The 21,774-nt window shown below is 40.4% G+C and overlaps 1 protein-coding gene across 1 annotated transcript in view; it reads left to right on the top strand.

Moving 5' to 3' along the window:
* Positions 1-21,774, top strand: part of ROR2 (receptor tyrosine kinase like orphan receptor 2) — a 166,056-nt gene that overhangs the window by 98,477 nt on the left and 45,805 nt on the right. The window contains exon 2 of the mRNA XM_056525695.1: positions 8,499-8,579. Within this exon, the coding sequence (XP_056381670.1) occupies positions 8,499-8,579 (81 nt within the window). The remainder of the gene's footprint in view (positions 1-8,498; positions 8,580-21,774) is intronic.

The raw sequence follows: 21,774 nt of genomic DNA, 5'->3' as shown, positions 1-21,774 counted from the left end.
ACAATGTGGATTGAGTTTACACAATGGAAAGAAGTATATATATGTAGTGCCAATGTGACTTACAACAATTCATTTATCCTCAAAATGTATTTGCCTAGTTTGTTATTTTATCCTGATATTTACATATGCACTAAAATATAAACTGCTAGCACAATGTGATTAAATATTGGAAGTTAAACCCACACAAACTCCTTGTTATTTACTTATATGTAAACCAAGTTTAAGGTTTTCCAAAAGGTAAATAACTAGAGCAAGCACTGTGCAGACACTGAAAGCCAGCAAACAATATTTGGAGATTTAAGCTGTAATTCTAAATGTGTAACTGTCATTTGTAAAAAAAAAACTTTAGACAAGAAATCCAGATATGTCAAAAGATCAGACTGTGAGTTATAGTGGAGTGAAGTACGTTGCAGAATGCTTCGCTTCCTGGTCAACCACCCAGTCCAACAGACATGCACCATTATAGTCTATGGAGTGCATCAGTCAGATAGGGCAGGCGGCCAGGGAGGGAAGTGCACTGCCACACACTTCACCCAACTATAATTCACAATTCACATCCAGTGGGGTGTAAAATTTTATACAAATATAAACATATAGTATACAGTTGCAAGAAAAAGTATGTGAACCGTTTGGAATCATATGGATTTATGGATTTCTGCACATGGTGTGTTCAATAAAAACAAGGTAACATTTAATTATTTGTGTGTTATTAGTTTAAGCAGACTATTGTTGTGACTTAAATGAAGATCAGATAACATTTTATGACCAATTTGTGCAGAAATCCGTCCCCCGAACTCGCTCTGTGTAGTAATGAAAGCGCGGTGCCGCAGCAGCGATCCCGGGGGTCGCCAGCAGCGGGACCCCGGGATAAGATGTCTAGGGGCGGAGTACCCCTTTAAACTTTAAACATGACTATGGGATTCTACTAGGGAAATCATGTTTTATAATAAATGCCCCTTCCTTGATCCTCCCACTGCCCTATCTTCAGCAGCAGATCAGCACACAAACTGTTCAATACAGTAGACTGTTGGCTTCCCAGCCAGTAGTCCTGTGGTAATGACAGGTATGTTACCTTTCTTTCCTTCAAGGAATGTATAAAATACATTCGCATATTAATACAGAGGAGTCGGAGTCGGGGAGTCGGAGTTGGAAGTACAGAAAACTCCGGAGTCGGAGTTGGAACATTTATCTACCGACTCCACAGCCCTGTTTAGAACATAGGGTGCAGCGCCAGAGGCTCATGACATCACGGCCGTGCCCCGCTCATGGCATCTCGGCCATACTCCCTCAATGCAAGTCTAGACTTGCATTGAGGGGGCATGGCCATGACATCACGAGCGGGGGGGGGTGACATCACGAGCCTCCGCCCCGCATCACCAGTCATGCAACACAGAACGAAGTTCGTTCGTGCACCGGATGTCTGGGGTTCTGGAGCCAAGATCGCGAGGGTCCTTTGGATAGGGAATAAGGTGTCTAGGGGTGGAGTACTCCTTTAAGCAATTCCTTTTACCCATACACACGCCTTTACAAAACCTGACAGTGATCTGTTTTGGATTGTCAGTTTATGATGGCTACACATTACCAGGTTTATGACTTTTATCAGCTGGAAATGTGGCTCTGTATATAGAGGACCTGTACATATATGTATTAGTTAATTCCGTATGTTATTTTTGGAGTAAGAATTTGAGGCATTTAGCAGATTAACTAAACAATCTGAGCTGTGTACAGACGAGATCAGCAAACTGACAGAGGTGAATTGGGCAATGTTATCTAGATGTTACATTAAACTAGCATATGTAGACATGTAAATATTGCAGTGGATTCAACAAGTGGGGACATTCATGAAATTTACGAATAACATACTGTAATAAAATAATGATATCAAACATCATTTGATATGCAGGTGGGTTGGTCAAGCTCTGGCACGTCACCGGTTTGCCATGAATGCATAAAGCTATATGCATTCTAAGTAAAAATATATTACCTAATGCACTTGAGGAAGCAAGCTGGAGTTTCTGTAGAATATGTATTGTAAATGGAATTCAAAACAAGGTATTATTTGCAATTTAACTCCCAGAAACTGTCAAGAGATGCCTCCAATATTCTGTCCTCAAGATCATTTGAGCAATCGCTCTAAGAGTTTATCTTAATTTGCAGAATGTATTGCATGAATGTGAAAGAAATGAGAAAATAATAGAATAAAGTTATAAAAAGAAACAGCATAAAGGAACATATAACATTTACCATAACAATTATTTGGATTTAGTTATTGTATGGTTCATATGGTCCTGTCGTCAGTTTTGTAAGCCGGTCACCACCTTGACATAGTTGCCAAAACCGCTGTGCAGTCATTTGCCAGGAATACTGAGGCTACAGGAGGGGGAAGAAAGGCCAAATTTCAATGAAAGGACTTGATTCAGAAAGCTAAGTAGCCGGTTTCTCTCACAGCCAAAGTAATCAGCTTGGCAGCTGAATCAAAGTGTACACTAGGCTCATTGTCTACGGAGCACCAAAGGTTGGATTTTCTTAGAAGGTCAAAAAAGTTAATTTTTATGAAAAAAAAATATAAGAAGGAACTGAAATAAAGAATGTGTTCATTTGGAGAATTTATGTATCTGAAGAGTGGCTTTACGTCTTAACATCTGGCTTTCCTAGTCTATCCAAAAATATATGTTTTTATTCAGCCGTAATTGGGCTTCATTATCCTCGGCATGGTCGCCCTAATTTTAGGATTTTTAGGAGAAAGCAACTGTTGAATGGTTGTTCCTGGTCATGCTCAAACTTAGAAAGCAATGATTCTTTATAGAAACTGTAAGCTGACAAATTGGAAGATCTTCCTTTTATGGTGATCACAATAATGATGAAAATATGCAGCATAATCGCAGAAAAATTGGGTTTCCCTCTTTCTTATTACCGGTATATAGGTACTATATTTGTAAACTATATCCTATGAATATTTTGTATAACATTACTATTCAGCATGCTGTCTAGAATCTATAGTAAAAAAAAGACCAATTACCAGGCCAATTTACTCCACAATGTAGAGAAATTGAGCTGCATATTGTAAAGACGGATGAAGTCCACTGAATAGAATGAGGATGAATGCCAGGAGAGCCTAATCAGAAGCACAGATACAATTAGTTAGGCCTGTCTTTTGTGGAAGCGTCTTATTAACACTGCGGCTGTAAGACAGCTGCAGACATTGGCAGTCAAAGGGAGTTGAAATGAATAACATGACCTGGACTCAAGTGATCTGAGAAGTGAAGATTTATGCCAGGGGATTGTCAGTGTTCTTGTAAATGCTAAAGGGTCAACTTGATAAAGATGACCCTTGCAATAGAGCCACCCGTGCATTGATTTGTCTTTGAAACAAGACTGGATAAGTAAGGTTACCTGTTAAACCAAATATAGCAAATAAAATGGCTTACTAATATCGGTATAAGGGTGTCTCATTCTCTTCCTCTAATTGTTTTTGTTTTCCTAGTCAACTCTGTGTAGAGTCATGCAAAACTCGAAAGTTTACCGTAAGTGCAGGACCATTTAACACAATGGTGCAAAGAACAATGATGTGTGAGGGACTGTTCAAACAAGTGGTTAAGGGAAGGTTATAAAAGGTTGCTCATATGGTGCTGCAGATGGTACTCTAACACAAATGACTGATATACACATGTAAATCAGTTACGGTTCTGTCATCTAAAGATTGCCAATAAATACATAAGAACTTTTTCTTTAAGTATAGCATGCCCAATGATATTGATCATTTATATGCTGATATCTGAGGTTCACTAAAGTTAGCCATAGACATAAAATTTATTGTTAAAACATCTGATTTATTTAACAATCATTAAGGATAGTTTTTACTTCTGTGGTTTGAAAAGAGATCAAATTTTATAATATAGTAATATATAAGCGAAAATGTTTTAGAAAATTTTTAGTAGTCTAAGTTCTCATATACATTAGTTAAAGGGGTACTCTGCCCCTAGACATCTTATTCCCTATCCAAAGGATAGGGGATAAGATGTCTGATTGCTAGGGTTCCGCAGCTGGGACACCCGCAATCTCTATGCAGTACCCGGCCTTCGTTTAGAACGCTGGGTGAGGGCAGCGGGGATCGTGACATCACGGCCACGCCCCCTCGTGATGTCACATCACTCCCCCTCCCATAGACTTGCATTGAGGGGGCGTGGTGTGATGTGATTACATCACGACCCCCATCGCCCGCTCCAAGCATTCGGAACAAAATGTTCCGAACACTGGGGCAGTGGAGTACCCCTTTAAAGGTGTCTTCCTTAGCTTAAAAATATGTATACAGCTTGGACTAGGTTAAAAAAAATTAAACACCGCTTTGAAAGTGCTGTGATAACATTGTGTATATTGTGCACATGATACTGCAGGGTGTCTTCCTGCTTATATGCCACATAACTACCGAGGCCAGTGACTGACTGCAGTGCCACATGCACAATGTACACAAAGCCATCACAACACTGGGGACACCAGAGTGGTACCTGGATTGGCACCAAATTAAGTGACATAGTTGATAAGGTTGAAAAAAGACAAGAGTCCATTAAGGTCAACCTATAACCCTACTGTGTAAAAAGGAAGGCAAAAAAACCTTATGAGGTAATGCTGATTGCCCCATACTAGGGGAAAAAATCCTTATTGACTTTGAATATGAGAATAAATCCCTGGATCAGCCTCCTATCCCCATATATGTACTATCCATAACTTGTAATATAATCTTTTTCCTGAAAAAACATCCAGGCCCCTCCTGAACTTGTTTATTGAGTAAGACATCACAACATCATGTGGCAGAGATTTTCATTGTCTCATTGCTCTTACAGCAAAGAATCACAGAAAGATCTCTGTCCAGTACATTCATATATTTGTACAATGTGATCAAATCGCCCCCTAAGACATCTTCTCTCCAAACTAAATAACTCCAAGCTTGATAACCTGTCTTGGTCCTGTAATCCTCCCATACCATTAATTATCTTTGTCACCCTCCTCTACACCCTCTCCAGTTCAGCCATGTCCTTATATATACAGGGGCCAAAATTGTACACAATACTCCGTATGTGGTCTGACTAATGATTTATACAGATAAACCTATGTTCTTGTCACGAGCCTCTATGGCTCTCTTGATACATCCCCTGACTTTGTTAGCCTTGGCAGCCGCTGCCTGGCACTGGTCACTACAGTTGAGCTTATTGTCCACCAGTACCTCCAAGTCCTTTTTGGTAGTAGTTTTACCTAATGTCTTATCATTTTGCACATAATCGTACTTGTTTTTAGGGCCCAAGTGCTTATCCAAATTAATCCCTCCACAAGGTCATTAATAAACATACTAAAAAATATAAAGGTGAATTTTGAAAACAAATGTAAAACCCCTTTCATTAAGAAGCAATCTTAATTATATATATATATATATATATATATATATATACATACATACAGTCATGGCCATATATGTTGGCACCCCTGGAATTTTTCAAGAAAATGAAGTATTTTGCTATACACGTTTATTCCCTTTATGTGTATTGGAACTAAACCAATAAAGGGAGGAAAAAAGCTAATTGGATATAATGTCACCCCAAACTTCAAAAGTATTTGCATTGTGTGTCTGTGTGCGCCACACTAAGGATGGACAACAGAAAGAGGAGAAGAGAACTGTATGAGGATTTGAGAACCAAAATTGTGGAAATATATCAACAATTTCAAGGTTACAAGTCCATCTCCAGAGATCTAGATTTGCCTTTGTCCAGAGTGGGCAACATTATCAAGAAGTTTGCAACCCATGGCACTGTAGCTAATCTCCCCGGACATGGACGGAAGAGAAAAATTGATGAAAGGTGTCAACGCAGGATAGTCCGGATGGTGGATAAGCAGCCCCAAACAAGTTCCAAAGTTATTCAAGCTGTCCTGCAGGCTCAGGGAGCATCAGTGTCAGCGCAACCTATCCGTCGACATTTAAATGAAACCCTATGCCAGGAGACCCAGGAGGACCCCACTACTGACATAAAAGAGACTACATTTTGCCAAAATGAACTTCCCAAAATCCTCCTGGGAAAACGTCTTGTGGACAGATGAGACCAAGGTAGAGCTTTTTGGTAAATCACATCACTCTACTGTTTACCAAAAACGGAATGAGGCCTACAAAGAAAAGAACACAGTACCTACAGTGAAATATTATGGAGGTTCAATGATGTTTTGGGGTTGTTTTGCTGCCTCTGACACTGGGTGCCTTGAATGTGTGCAAGGCATCATGAAATCTGAGGTTTACTATACAGCCCAGTGTCAGAAAGCCAGGTTTGCATTTGAGATCTTGGGTCTTCCAGCAGGACAATGACCCCAAACATACGTCAAAAAGCACCCAGAAATGGATGGCAACAAAGTGCTGGAGAGTTCTGAAGTGGCCAGCAATGAGTCCAGATCTAAATCCCATTGAACACCTGTGGAGAGATCTTAAAATTGCTGTTGGGAAAAGGCGTCCTTCCAATAAGAGAGACCTGGAGCACTTTGCAAAGGAAGAGTGGTCCAACAGTCTGGCTGAGAGGTGTAAGAAGCTTATTGATGGTTATAGGAAGCGACTGATTTCAGTTATTTTTTCCAAAGGGTGTGCAACCAAATATTAAGTTAAGGGTGCCAATAATTTTGTCCGGACTATTTTTGGAGTTTGGTGTAACATTATGTCCAATTTGCTTTTTTTCCACCCTTTTTTGGTTTAGTTCCAATACACACAAAGGGAATAAACATGTGCATAGCAAAACATGTGTCAGGCTAGGTTTCCACTTGTTTTTTTTTCTGGCAGTTTTTGGAAAACTGCCACTGCAGTTTTTGAGCCAAAGTCAGAAGTGGATCCATAAGGGAGGAGAAGTATAAGTCCTTCCTTTATATGTCCTATTCCTTTTGAATACACTTCTGGCTTTGGCTCAAAAACTGCAGTGGCAGATATCCAAAAACTGCCAGGAAAAAAAAACAAGTGGAAACCTAGCCTTACTGCAATCCTTTTCTGTGAGAAATACTTCATTTTCTTGAAAAAATTCAGGGGTGCCAACATTTACAGCCATGACTGTGTGTATGTATATATATATATATATATATATATATATATATATATATATGATGTCTTAATACCCTAATTCCCTAACATTACATGGTTAAATGGGAACATACATGTGTATTATGGCCTCATTATCTAGAACCTATTTCTTACTGGCAAACATGCATTGGAGATTCAGATATGCTATAATGATTAAACCATTTGCCATTATTCAATAAAGCCTGTCTTGCATGCATCAATTGTTTCTCAGCTATAGCCAGAAAATTCTTGCGAGCCTACCCCAGGGTACACAAAATATATTTTTAAACCACCACTTACAAATATTCGCCTCAGTGCACAATGTGCCCATTGTAGTTATGCTGGAGCAAGTCAATTTTTCCTAAGTACTGTGCCATTACATTGTGAAAATAAACATTTTGCAGCTCGCCAAAGAAAGCAATCCTGAAATTGATTACAAATGTTTTTATGTAACAGTAGAACCCTTTGGCCTGGCCAACGGCTAAGCCTGAGCCTGAATGCTCGATAGCAATACGGAAATGAGTAGATGCACAGAATGAAATTAGAATGTGAATGGAGGTGTATTTAACAGGCAGAATTGGTTTTAATGAGCATGAGCAAGCATTCCAGGCCAGATAATGTGCTGCAGCTCCGTAATGGTCGCCACTCCTCAGCATGAAATCTGCATTTATTCAGATCCCTTCACAGAATTTACTATGAATGGAAATGACCTCCCACTATTAACATGCAGTATTTGGCATTTATTCTTGGGCACTTTAAGGAAAGGTTGAGTTAATATATGTCAAATGCCTTTTAGGGACTGTTACTTTACGTGTGAAGGGTCAGCAATGAAACACAGTATTCACAGTATTTAGGGTGCTAGGTTTAGGTGGCCACACACCTTCCATAACTGTCACAACTATTCCTTCCCATCTCCCATACACATATACGTTCAGCTAAAAATATACTGTATGTGGTTTTTTTTAATAGGGAGAGAGATGTACGCTGTGTGATCTGGGAGAACAAAAAAGATTGGGCATTGATTATTTCCATTATCATTATCATGTCATGTCAGTGGTATTTGTGACTTTATTTTCAGTAAGATGATGGCATTGTAGTTCCATGATATAGGCCATGTGTTGCATGTCCTGCCTCTTTTGTTTAAAATATTATCAAATATTTGACAGACAGATGGTAAGTATGTGTGCCTTTTAATACAGAATAAAAGGTACACAGCTTACCTGGCCTACTATTTTTGTCCCTTTTTCTATTCGTCGGTGGTCGTTTGTTGAATAGGCACTCCAATAGAGATCCAATTGCTATTATCAGGTGTTTTCATGGTTACTGTGGGTTACTAGAGCACATAGAAGAGCCATCCTAGCTGACACTCTGCTTTGACATAAATTTTTTTTTACTGACAATATTTTTTTCTGTGTTACAGGTGAAATAGGGGATTTTGCAGATATAAATGAGCCTTTGGGGCAACTGGACAATCATGATAGACTCATGCCAACTCCTCGGGGTAAGTGAGACTGTTCTTTATTAACGTAAATAATTCAATGTATACTATACACCACCTGCTCATTCAGCTAATATATGAATAAATGCCATGCCAGTATGTGAGCACTGCCACATTACACCCGCACCATATCTTATTAGAATTTATCCTGTTGTATAATGTGCACATTTAGGGTAGGGTTACACAAAGCGTATACGATGCACAGCGAAAATCTATTTCGTATTTTCCTATGAGCAGACACACAGGGCTACCCGGTGGAAGCCCTGTGTGTGCAGTGAGGCGGGCCCAATTCTCTGACGTGACTGTGAAACACTGGCCCCGCCTTCAAACCTCACTGCACACGCAGGGCTTCTGCCAGGTAATTCTGTGTTTCTGCTCATATGAGAATAAGCAGTGGATTTTGTGCAGCATATATTCTATGTGTGACCTTACCCTTAACTAACATTTGTGGGACAGAATGTGACATTGTTTCAAGTCAGCATGTATAGTGCATATTTATTCTATATGTCCTTCATGTAATCCACAGATATATAGAAAAAGTATTTGTTGGGTTGTCTTCTGCTGAGTCATGAGTGTAACAATAAGCACATAGTCATGGTGGGGAGATTTAAGCCTTCATTCCTTTACACTTCGTGGTGTACCAGAAAGTAACCCAGCTACTGAAACATCCTGATGCAGACCACATTCAGAATTGGGAGACCTCGGCATCATTATCTTGGCTGCAGACGGTCCAACATTTTCACACCCATAACCACAATGTTCTGGAAACCAAACACCTAAACTCAAATATGTTTCTACAGGCATTTACTACGTACATTTAAACTAAATAGGGCGAATACAGGAGGAACAGAGCAAACACTTAGAAAGTATAGAAAGAGTCAAATTTGAAACATTTATAAAATGGTTGAATTCACTAGTAGTGAAAATGTACTTATTTACAGTAACATGCTGAAGGCTAACTGAAACAACATTTTCCATACTTCTATTAACCTCTAGCTGCCCAGTGCTGTTTTGCAACTACAACAAATCATAAACAAATCCCCTTATGTTGGATATGCATATACATGGTGGTATCAGAATAAGTTTAAGCGAGTAGAAGTGTAACTAGATGCACATAGGCACCAACGTAAAATATGTAGTATGGCTCCCTAGCTATTACATATTATTTATATTTGGTCTCCTGTGAAGTACTGGGACCTTTTTGGGCCCCTCAGGCACCACAGATCAGGTGTGACCTCTGCACACCCTTTATATATGTTACAATTAGAAGAGCCATGTATAAGAACACAAGTTGTAGTCATTTAAATAATTTCCTATGGGGATTTTCTGTTAGGATACATCTAAGACCAAAAGAAATATAGAAGCCTCATGTAGGTAACAGTATAATGACGATACTATGCGATTCGATGCCAGGAAATATCAACTGTTATTGATTTTCTTTATAGTCTTTCCATTGTCTGCAAATACTGCATGTTGCCCAATATATGTACATGCTAACAACATTAACCCCTTAAGGACCGGGGTTTTTTCCGTTTTTGCATTTTCGTTTTTTGCTCCTTGCCTTTAAAAAATCATAACTCTTTCAATTTTGCACCTAAAAATCCATATGATGGCTTATTTTTTGCGCCACCAATTCTACTTTGTAATGACGTTAGTCATTTTGCCCAAAAATCTACGGTGAAACGGGGAAAAAAATCATTGTGCGACAAAATTGAAAAAAAAACCCTGTTTTGTAACTTTTGGGAGCTTCCGTTTCTACGTAGTAAATTTTTCGGTAAAAATGACACCTGATATTTATTCTGTAGGTCCATACGATTAAAATGATACCCTACTTATATAGGTTTGATTTTGTCGGACTTCTGGAAAAAATCATAACTACATGCAGGAAAATTAATACGTTTAAAATAGTCATCTTCTGACCCCTATAACTTTTTTATTTTTCTGTGTATGGGGCGGTATGAGGGCTCATATTTTGCGCCGTGATCTGAAGTTTTTAACGGTACCATTTTTGCATTGATAGGACTTATTGATTATTTATAAATGATTTAAAAAGTGACCAAAAATGCACTATTTTGGACTTTGGAATTTTTTTTGCGCGCACGCCATTGACCGAGCGGTTTAATTAATGATATATTTTTATAATTCGGACATTTCCGCACGCGGTGATACCATATATGTTTATTTTTATTTTTATTTACACTGTGTTTTTTTTTTTATTGGAAAAGGGGGGTGATTCAAACTTTTAATAGGGGTGGAGTTAAATGATCTTTATTCACTTTTTTTTTGCAGTGTTATAGGTCCCATAGGGACCTATAACACTGCACACACTGATCTTCTATGTTGATCACTGGTTTCTCATAAGAAACCAGTAATCAACGATTCTGCCGCATGACTGCTCATGCCTGGATCTCAGGCACTGAGCAGTCATTCGGCGATCGGACAGCGAGGAGGCAGGAAGGGGCCCTCCCGCTGTCCTGTCAGCTGTTCGGGATGCCGCGATTAGCCGCGGCTATCCCGAACAGCCCGACTGAGCTAGCCGGGAACTTTCACTTTTAGCCGCGCGGCTCACCTCTGAGCGCGCGGCTAAAGGGTTAATAGCACGCGGCGCCGCGATCGGCGCTGCGCGCTATTAGAGGCGGGTCCCGGCTTCACTATGACGCCGGGCCCGCCGTCATATGACGCGGGGTTACTGTGTAACCCCGCGTTATATCAGAAGAGCAGGACCAAGGACGTACCGGTACGTCCTTGGTCCTTAATGGGTTAACCTGTTGGGGACGAAGGGCGTATGCATACGCCCTTGTGTCCTGGTACTTAAGGACGAAGGGCGTATCCATACGCCCGTGGGAATTTCGGCCCCCGCCGCGCGCCGGGCGGGGACCGGGCCGGGGTGACTGCTGATATCTATCACCAGGCACCCCGTGCAAATGCCCAGGGGGGTCATTAGACCCCCCCATGTCGGCGATCGGCGCAAATCGCAAGTGAATTCACACTTGCGATTTGCGCCGATTCCGGGTCATCACGGGTCTATGGTGACCCGGTGACCCGGAATAGAAGGGGGATCGCGGGTGTCTAAGACACCCACGATCCCCCTGTAGCGATAGGAGTGAGGTGGCAGGGTTGCCACCCCTCCTATCTCTGCTATTGGTGGTCTAGACGCGACCACCAATAGCAGATCTGGGGCGGAGGGGTTTACTTTCGTTTTCCCCATCCTGCCCTCCCACAATAGGCGGGGCAGAACAGGGAAAACAAAGAGGAGCGGCGCCGGAGTCCACTTACCCCTCCGAAGGCTGCGGAGCGACGGGGATCGGCGGGAGGCGACGGAGATCTGCGGCGGCGTGCGGCAGAAGAGGACGGCTCCCGGATGCGATGGAAGCCGGTGAGTAGTTGCATAGCAACATCTAGAGGGCTACAGTCTGAGACCACCATAGTGGTCTCTAGATTGTAGCCCTCCAGATGTTGCAAAACTACAACTCCCAGCATGCCCAGACAGCTGTTTGCTGTGTGGGCATGCTGGAATTTGTAGTTTTGCAACAGCTGGAGGTCTGCAGTTTAGAGACCACTGCACAGTGATCTCTATACTGCCCTCTAGATCTTGCAAAACTACAACTCCTAGCATGCCCACACAGCAAACAGCTGTCTGGGCATGCTGGGAGTTGTAGTTTTGCAACATCTGGAGGTCCGCAGTTTGGAGATCACTGTTCAGTGGTCTCTAAATTGTAGCACTCCAGATGTTGCAAAACTACAAATTCCAGCATGCCCACACAGAAAACAGCTGTCTCGGCATGCTGGGAGTTGTAGTTGCGTACCTCCAGCTGTTGCATAACTACATCTCCCAGCATGCCCTTCTGTGATCAGACATGCTGGGAATTGTAGTTTTGCAACAGCTGGAGGCACACTGGTTGGAAAATACTGAGTTAGGTAACAGAACCCAACTCAGTATTTTCCAACCAGTGTGCCTCCAGCTGTTTCAAAAATACAACTCCCAGCATGTACTGACAGACCGTGCATGCTGGGAGTTGTAGTTTTGCAACAGCTGGAGGCTCACTGGTTGGAAAATACTGAGTTAGGTAACAGAACCTAACTGAAGGTTTTCCAACCAGTGTGCCTCCAGCTGTTGCAAAACTACAACTCCCAGCATGTACTGACAGACCGTTTTGAAACAGCTGGAGGTTTGCCCCCCCCCACCCCCATGTGAACGTACAGGGTACATTCACACGGGCGGGTTTACAGCAAGTTTCCTGCTTCAAGTATGAGCTGCGGCAAATTTTTCGCCGCAGCGCAAATTCCTAGCGGGAAACTCACCGTAACCCGCCAGTGTGAATGTACCCTAAAAACACTACACTATACTAACACCTAATAAAGAGTAAAACACTACATATACACCCCCTTACACTGCCCCCCCCCCCAATAAAAAGGAAAAACGTATTGTACAGCAGTGTTTCCAAAACGGAGCCTCCAGCTGTTGCAAAACAACAACTCCCAGCATTTCCGGACAGCCACTGACTGTCCAGGCATGCTGGGAGTTTAGCAACAGCTGGAGGCACCCTGTTTGGCAATCACTGACGTAGAATACCCCTATGTCCACCCCTATGCAATCCCTAATTTAGTCCTCAAATGCGCATGGCGCTCTCTCACTTTGGAGCCCTGTCGTATTTCAAGGAAACAGTTTAGGGTCACATATGGGGTATCTCCGTACTCGGGAGAAATTGCACTACAAATTTTGGGGGCTTTTTCTCCTTTTACCCCTTATGAAAAGGAAAAGTTGGGGTCTACACCAGCCTGTTAGTGTAAAAAAAATTTTTTTACACTAACATGCTGGTGTTGCCCTTTACTTTTTATTTTCACAAGAGGTAAAAGGAGAAAAAGACCCCCAAAATTTGTAACGCAATTTCTCCTGAGTACGGAAATACCCCATATGTGGGCGTAAAATGCTCTGCGGGCGCACAACAAGGCTCAGGAGTGAGAGCACCCCTTATGAAAAGGAAAAGTTGGGGTCTACACCAACCTGTTAGTGTAAAAAAAAATTTTTTACACTAACATGCTGGTGTTGCCCTTTACTTTTTATTTTCACAAGAGGTAAAAGGAGAAAAAGACCCCCAAAATTTGTAACGCAATTTCTCCTGAGTACGGAAATACCCCATATGTGGGCGTAAAATGCTCTGCGGGCGCACAACAAGGCTCAGGAGTGAGAGCACACCGGGTACATTTGATGCCTAAATTGGTCATTTGCACAGGGGTGGCTGATTTTACAGCGGTTCTGACATAAATGCAAAAAAATAAATACCCACATGTGACCCCATTTTGGAAACTACACCCCTCGTGTAATGTAATAAGGGGTATAGTGAGCATTTACGCCCCACAGGGGTCTGAAAGATTTTTGGAACAGTGGTACGTGAAAATGAAAAATTTAATTTTTTTGTTTGCACAGCCCACTGTTCCAAAGATCTGTCAAACGCCAGTGGGGTGTAAATGCTCACTGTACCCCTTATTACATTCTGTGAGGGGTGTAGTTTCCAAAATGGGGTCACATGTGGGGGGGTCCACTGTTCTGGCACCACGGGGGGCTTTGTAAATGCACATGGCCCCCGACTTCCATTCCAAACAAATTATCTCTCTAAAAGCTCAATGGCACTCCTTCTCATCTGAGCGTTGTAGTTCGCTCGCAGTGCACTTGACGTCCAAACATGGGGTATTTCCATACTCAGAAGAAATGGGGTTACAAATTTTGGGGGGCATTTTCTCCTATTACCCTTTGTAAAAAAGTAAAATTTGGGGAAAAACCAGCATTTTAGTGGAAAAAATTTTTTTTTTTCATTTACACTTCCGACTTTAACAAAAATTTGTCAAACACCTGTGGGGTGTTAAGGCTCACCGTACCCCTTGTTACGTTCCTTGAGGGGTGTCGTTTCCATAATAGTGTGCAATGTGTTTTTTTTTGCCATAGGGGCTTCCTAAATGGGACATGCCCCCCAAAAACCATTTCAGAAAAACTCACTCTCCTAAATCCCATTGTTGCTCCTTCGCTTCTGAGCCCTCTAGTGCACTCGCCGAACACTTGACATACACATATGAGGTATTTTCTTACTCGAGAGAAATTGGGTTACAAATTTTGAGAGGATTTTTTTCCTTTTACCCCTTGTAAAAATTCAAAAATTGGGTCTACAAAAACATGCCAGTGTAAAAAATGAAGATTTTGAATTTTCTCCTTCACTTTGCTGCTATTCCTGTGAAACACCTAAAGGGTTAAAACGCTGACTGAATGTCATTTTGAATACTTTGAGGGGTGCAGTTTCTATAATGGGGTCATTTATCAGGTATTTCTAACCAGAAGACCCTTCAAATCCACTTCAAACCTGAACTGGTCCCTGAAAAATTCCGATTTTGAAAATTTTGCGAAAAATTGGAAAATTGTTGCTGAACTTTGAAGCCCTCTGGTGTCTTCCAAAAGTAAAAACTCATCAATTTTATGATGCAAACATAAAGTAGACATATTGTATATGTGAATCAATATATAATTTATTTGGAATATCCATATTCCTTATAAGCAGAGAGCTTCAAAGTTAGAAAAATGCTAAATTTTTTCATGAAATTTTTGAATTTTTCACCAAGAAAGGATGCAAGTATCGCCGAAAATTTACCACTAACATAAAGTAGAATATGTCACGAAAAAAAAATCTCGGAATCAAATTTATAAGTAAAAGCATTCCAGAGTTATTAATGCTTAAAGTGACAGTGGTCAGATTTGCAAAAAATGCTCCCGTCCTTAGGGTCATAATGGGCTCCGTCCCCAAGGGGTTAAAGGGGTACTCCGGTGAAAACCTTTTTTCTTTTAAATCAACTGGTGGCAGAAAGTTAAACATATTTGTAAATTACTTCTATTAAAAAATATTAATCCTTCCTGTACTTATTAGCTGCTGAATACTACAGAGGGAATTCTTTTCTTTTTGGAATGCTCTCTGATGACATTACGAACACAGTTCTCTCTGCTGACGTTATTATAATAATATTAACGCTTTATTTATTGTTGTCCTTAGTGGGATTTGAACCCAAGTTCCCAGCACTGCAAGGCAGCAGTGCTAACCACTGAGCCACCATGCTGCCCTTAGCATACATCTGCTATGCATGGTTGCTAAAATGGACAGAGCTGTCAGCAGAGAGCACTGTGCTCGTGATGTCATCAGTGTTCCAAAAAGAAAGGAATTCCCTCTGTAGCATTCAGCAGCTAATAAGTACTGGAAGGATTAAGATTTTTTAATAGAAGTAATTTACAAATATGTTTAACTTTCTGCCACCAGTTGATTTAAAAGAAAAAAGGTTTTCACCGGAGTACCCCTTTAAACTCCACGTTGAAGTAGATAATTGTCCCATATAAGGCCTGCATGGCTGCATGATGCTCAGGTCTAATTGGTCAGACCGCCACCAGTCAGCAAGATATGGCATATCCTAACAATGTGGCATATCCTAAAGATATGGTACAATGTACAAGGTATTTTTTCTGTATAGGTTTATTTTGTCCATGAACTGTGTCTGGTATTATACATATAGGTCAGCCCCATTCAATACTAAAAACGACAGGATATTTTACGGGGACACTATTTGGGGTAGTCCAGCTACTAACATTATTTTTGAGTACCGTATATTTTTAGTTATGCAGTGCCATAATATAGTCTTAAAATGGCTCCAAACTGATGTTATCTTTATGTGTTCCTCTTTGGCCATCGGTTTTCATAGTTTACATCCTCGAAAATAGATAATGTGCTGCAGTCATTCTCAGTACTATTTTACTTTCATGACAGTAGGCATCTTGGGGATGACACATGTTAATATGGCATAATTGGCTCATACTTAAAGAGGCACTGTCATTATGAAAAACTTTTTATACTTTGTAGTACTACTGATAAGATTACTTTTTAAAATATACATTTATTTAAAAAAATAAAATTTTACTAATAAATCAAAAATGAAAATAGCCGCCACTAGTGGTCATCTGTCTTTATGCAGACAGACTACTCTGTATTATACAACATACTGGATACCGGCCATAAAGCATGTTGGTATCCAGTATAGGAGATCACCATTGCACCACTATAGCCTATAGCTGTTCCTAAACTACAACTCCCATGATGCAACAGCTGGGGTACAATCTATGTAAAACTCTATTTTAGAGCTGTGTATTTTCCAGCTGTGTAGCCTCCAGCTCTTGCAAAACTACAGACAGAGGATGTGTGGGCATGCCGGGAGTTGTAGTTTTGCAACATCTAAAGGCAACACTGCTCTAACACAGTGCTTTATAAACACTGCAGCTCCAGCTGTTGCAATGAAAAACTACAACTCCCAGCATGCTTGGACAGCCAAAGCTTTCTCTGACTCCTAAATGACAAAGAAGCTGATCAGACGTTCAGGAGTCTCTGAAAGCTGAATGACACACATAGTCACACCTAAGTTGATTAGCATCCAGTTTTACTAGGAACAGATAGAAAATGTATGCATAAAAACTACTGTGCAGTGATTTGCAGACTGCCAGGCTGCTCCCAGACTCAGAGCAGATGAGTCATCACAGTGAGAGAGAGATGGACACGCCCCCTCCAGAAGGCAAGAAAAAAAAAGCAAGTGAGCCAGACATAAATGCTATTTGTTAAGGATATATAGGTCCAAGACACATAAAAAATGTGTACATATATGTACATGATCAGGATTAGGTACTGAGTAACATCACTTTTTTTTTTTTTTTTTGCACTATGACAGATACGCTTTAAGATGGCACAAATAGATGTTGTCAAGCAGCTCATAGAGCAATGACATTAGACTGTTTTGGTGGATGGTTGATCAGTCTGGCTCTTTAATAGTCCTGTCTAATTCTGTAGCCACAAACCCTAGCCTATGCTGCAGTCTGGCCAAGACATGGCTGAGTAAGGAAGCAATTAGTCAGGACTGTTTTCCTGGAGAATGTTGTTTATCCTCTAGAAGGAGATTTCTTGCTTCTGCTGTTGGCATATTTTCACCTGGGTTGGGATTAATATTTTTTTCTACTCAGTAAGTAAACAAACAAACATTCACTTCTTTGTACGGATCAGACCACATACTTTGCAGGCACCACTGTGAGTTGTAATACGGGTATATGCATTCATGCTGTGCTTCAAGCGCTAACTACACTGTTTATATTATTTTTATATAGATGTATGCTTTTATTTGTGATAAAATCAGGGCTTTTTGGAAAGCTGTACATAGGAACCTCTAATGCTGCATTCAATAGCGTACTTATCCCTTATCTAGTGATCTTAAATTCTGAGCATGTATTTATATTTTATTGATATTATTTCCTACTAAAAAAGACTGTGTCCTATAAAGATAGAGGTCAACTGTGTCCAGTTTATTTTATAAAAAGCCCTATAAAGATTCTATCTATATAGTTTACAACTGGTGATGCTTTGAGAAAGCATTCCCCCGTGGATGTGGCCATTCTTTAATAATTAACAAATGTGCAAGAAAGGCAGCAACAGAAGGTAGCCACTGTTTTAAAGGGGTACTCCATTGCTCAGCGTTTAGAACAATCTGTTCCGAATGCTGGAGCTGGCTCCGGGAGCTCGTGACATCATAGCCCTGCCCCCTCATGATGTCACGCCCTGCCCCTCAATGCAAGTCTATGGGAGGAAGTCACATCGGTGACGGAACGCGCGGGGTTTCCTTCTCATGGACATGGGCTAATTGGGCTACTCCCTCCTTCCTCCGTTTGTGGTTTGCATTTCCAGTGATTGCTCTTTATTATCCATCTATTGACTATGCTGCTTATGTTCCCCTTAGTATCTGTCCGTTACATTGTTTATCATTTATAACTGGTTCTATGGGTCATCTTGCTTATTTGGGTTGCTATCCACATTATTATAATTTTTTTGATTATTGTGTTGTGAGTGCAAGGAGTGCCCTGTATATTTGCTCATGTCTTGTGGTGGTCATCATTGGCTCCACTGTCATAGTGTGGCTCCTTGGAGCCTTTTTAAGTGTTTTTAATCTGTATCTTCCCTTGTTACACTTTTTGATATATGTCATAATAAAATTATTCTTCTTCATTATATGTTTTTGGGTGTGCATCCTCATTGGCACTTGCGTCTGGTAGTTTACTTGTTTAGTCTATGGGAGGGGGCGTGATGTGACATCATGGGGGGCGGGGCTATAATGTCACAATAGGCTTACGTAAACTACCGGTAGCCATACCCATATAATAGCTATCTTTTCCAGTCCCCCATATATGTGAACACCAGCTCAGGAAGGCATTTGTATGTTCTAAATAAAGAGGAGTGAGGGAAGAGGTTGCCATACTCCTCTGAAAGTACCTTGTCTCCACAAGAATAAAAGGATTGATACGTGATCAATCCTTTTGCCCCTTGACCTTATGTGTTACAGAAACAGAGAAGTGGGGCTATGCTGTATAAGGTGACTGACACAAACAGGTGACTGAAAAAAAGATGGGACAACCCCTTTAAGTCTGTTAGAATTTCAGAGGTCTGAGTGTTATGGATGTATTACAGCTATGTGAAACAAGCCTATTATAAGATTTAAAGGGGTTATCCAGAAAAAACATTTTATTATATATATCAACTGGCTCCAGAAAGTTAAACAGATTTGTAAATTACGTTTATTAAAACATCTTCATCCTTTCAGTACTTATGAGCTTCTGAAGTTGAGTTGTTCTTTTGTGTCTAAGTGCTCTCTGATCTGATGACACGTGTCTCGGGAACTGCCCAGTTTAGAAGCAAATCCCCATAGCAAACCTCTTCTACTCTGTGCAGTTCCCGAAACAAGAAGAGATGTCAGCAGAGAGCACTGTTGCCAGACAAAAAACAACAACTTAACTTCAGCAGCTGATAATTATTGAAAGGATTAAGATTTTTTAATAGAAGTAATTTACAAATTTGTTTAACTTTCTGGAGCCAGTTGATATAAAGAAAAAAGTTTTTCATTTAATAATTTTATAGTAAGACACTGTACTATGGAGATGAATCTCATGAGAGGTCCACCATACATCTGGGGCCTTTTCACAGCTAGGTTGCAATCCCTGCTCACAGCATAACTTTAACAGATAACACCTTTATTAGCACTTCACCCTTGGAAATAACCTTCAAAGACTTCTTGTTGCTGTCCCCCTTTGCTTTGAGGTGGCCTGCTGTGTGGAGCCAATGCTTATTCCATCACAACACATTACAATCAGCTGCTTTTGTGTCTCTTCACCAACACAACAGGCTACATTTTCAAAGACAGATTTTAAGTGTTTCTGCAGAAGTGAAATTTCCTAGTCAGACTGTTGGCTCAGTTTTAGACTTCGCTTAAGAACAACCCGAAGCTTGAGAGTGAATAAAATGTTAGGCCTATTTCACACAACATATTGGTAATCATCAGTGATATGGATTCACAACAGCATATTACTATGATATCATATTATCAATAATCATTACTGATCAGCCACAGTGAGGGGATGTCATCTTCGACGGAAATTAAACTACATAAAACTATGAAAAATGGATGAAAAATAGAGATAAAATATTAATGAATTGCTAGTGCAATATTGATCAATATACATAGGTGCATATGTATTGTAATCACACTCCATAGACTTCATTGAGTGTTTTCTATCCGTAAAAAAGTTGATATATGTATACATGTTAACGCTCATGTCAATAGACTCAGGGGTTAAACAGTTGTCTGCACCATGTTGCCACAACCAAGTGCAGCCATAGGCCACCATGTGTGGTTGGTTTCACCCGCATACAGCTATCACAATATAATACAAGCCCCAGCGACACAGCCTGCCCCCTTCAATGAGGGGAAAGCTGTTGGGCCGTGTTGGCTTATTACCTGGAAGGGGAGTGAAGAACAGTAATACTCACTCCTACGACAACTCCTTTAATAACATTACCTCTATAACTGACAAAAAATAACTGATGGAGTATTGAAGGGAAGTACACTTATGGAAGAGCAGTGTAAAGTGAAGTAGGATCCTTTGGAGGAATTGCAGATGTATAAATTGGTTAGTAGCTATTGGAAAAATGTACTTTTACAAATATGGCTGAACAGCCTTTACTCAACACCAATTAGAGAAATAGCAATGTATTAGCTACAGAAAGCAGCTTTCTAAATAGGCATTTTAACACATCCTGTCACAGCCTTAGGGCCTTTGCACATGGTCATATTACAGATTTGTGTGACTCCAATACTGTACTGTACAAAGGCACATATCATTTTTCACTGTATTTCATTGCTACTTATTCTATTGTCTGAACAAGGGTTAAATTCTTGACCTTTTTTGTCCCCATAAGTATGGTCAGAAGGGGAGTTTTTCCTAGGCAATGATCTGCTTGGTTTACTAAACACAATTATGCATGAGGGGTGCTTTAGGGTTACTCCGTTTTTTTTTTTTTTTTAAATCAACAGGTTCCAGAAAGTTAAACAGATTTGTAAATGACTTCTATTAAGAAATCTTGATCCTTCCAGTACTTATCAGCTGCTGAGTACTACAGAGGAAATTATTTTCTTTTTGGAACACAGTGCTATCTGCTGACATCATGACCACAGTGCTCTCTGCAGCATATGTTTTCTATGGGGATTTTCTCCTACTCCTGTCAGCAGAGAGCACTGTGGTCATGATGTCAGTACAGAGCTCTGTGTTCCAAAAATATCGAAAATATTTACCTCTGTAGTATTCAGCAATAAGTACTGGAAGGATTAAAGGGGTATTCCAGGCAAAACCTTTTTTTATATATATCAACTGGCTCCGGAAAGTTAAACAGATTTGTAAATTACTTCTATTAAAAAATCTTAATCCTTCCAATAGTTATAAGCTTCTGAAGTTTTCTGTCTACTGCTCAATGATGATGTCACTACCCGGGAGCTGTGCATGATGGGCGAATATCCCCATAGGAACTGCACAGCTCCCGGGACGTGAGTCATCAGAGAGCAGTTAGACAGAAAACAACAACTCAATTTCAGAAGCTAATAACTATTGGAAGGATTAAGATTTTTTAATAGAAGTAATTTACAAATCTGTTTAACTTTCCGGAGCCAGGTGATATATAAAAAAAAGTTTTGGCCTGGAATACCCCTTTAAGATTTTTTAATAGAAGTAATTTACAAATCTGTTTAACTTTCTGGCACCAGTTGATTAAATAGTTGTAAATATTACTTATTTTACATAGGGCAGGAGGGC

Source organism: Hyla sarda, chromosome 1 (genome assembly GCF_029499605.1).
Source record: "Hyla sarda isolate aHylSar1 chromosome 1, aHylSar1.hap1, whole genome shotgun sequence".
Classification (NCBI taxonomy): Eukaryota; Metazoa; Chordata; class Amphibia; order Anura; family Hylidae; genus Hyla; species Hyla sarda.
Note: the sequence above shows the minus strand (reverse complement) of the source record. Positions and strands in the feature narration are given on the sequence as shown.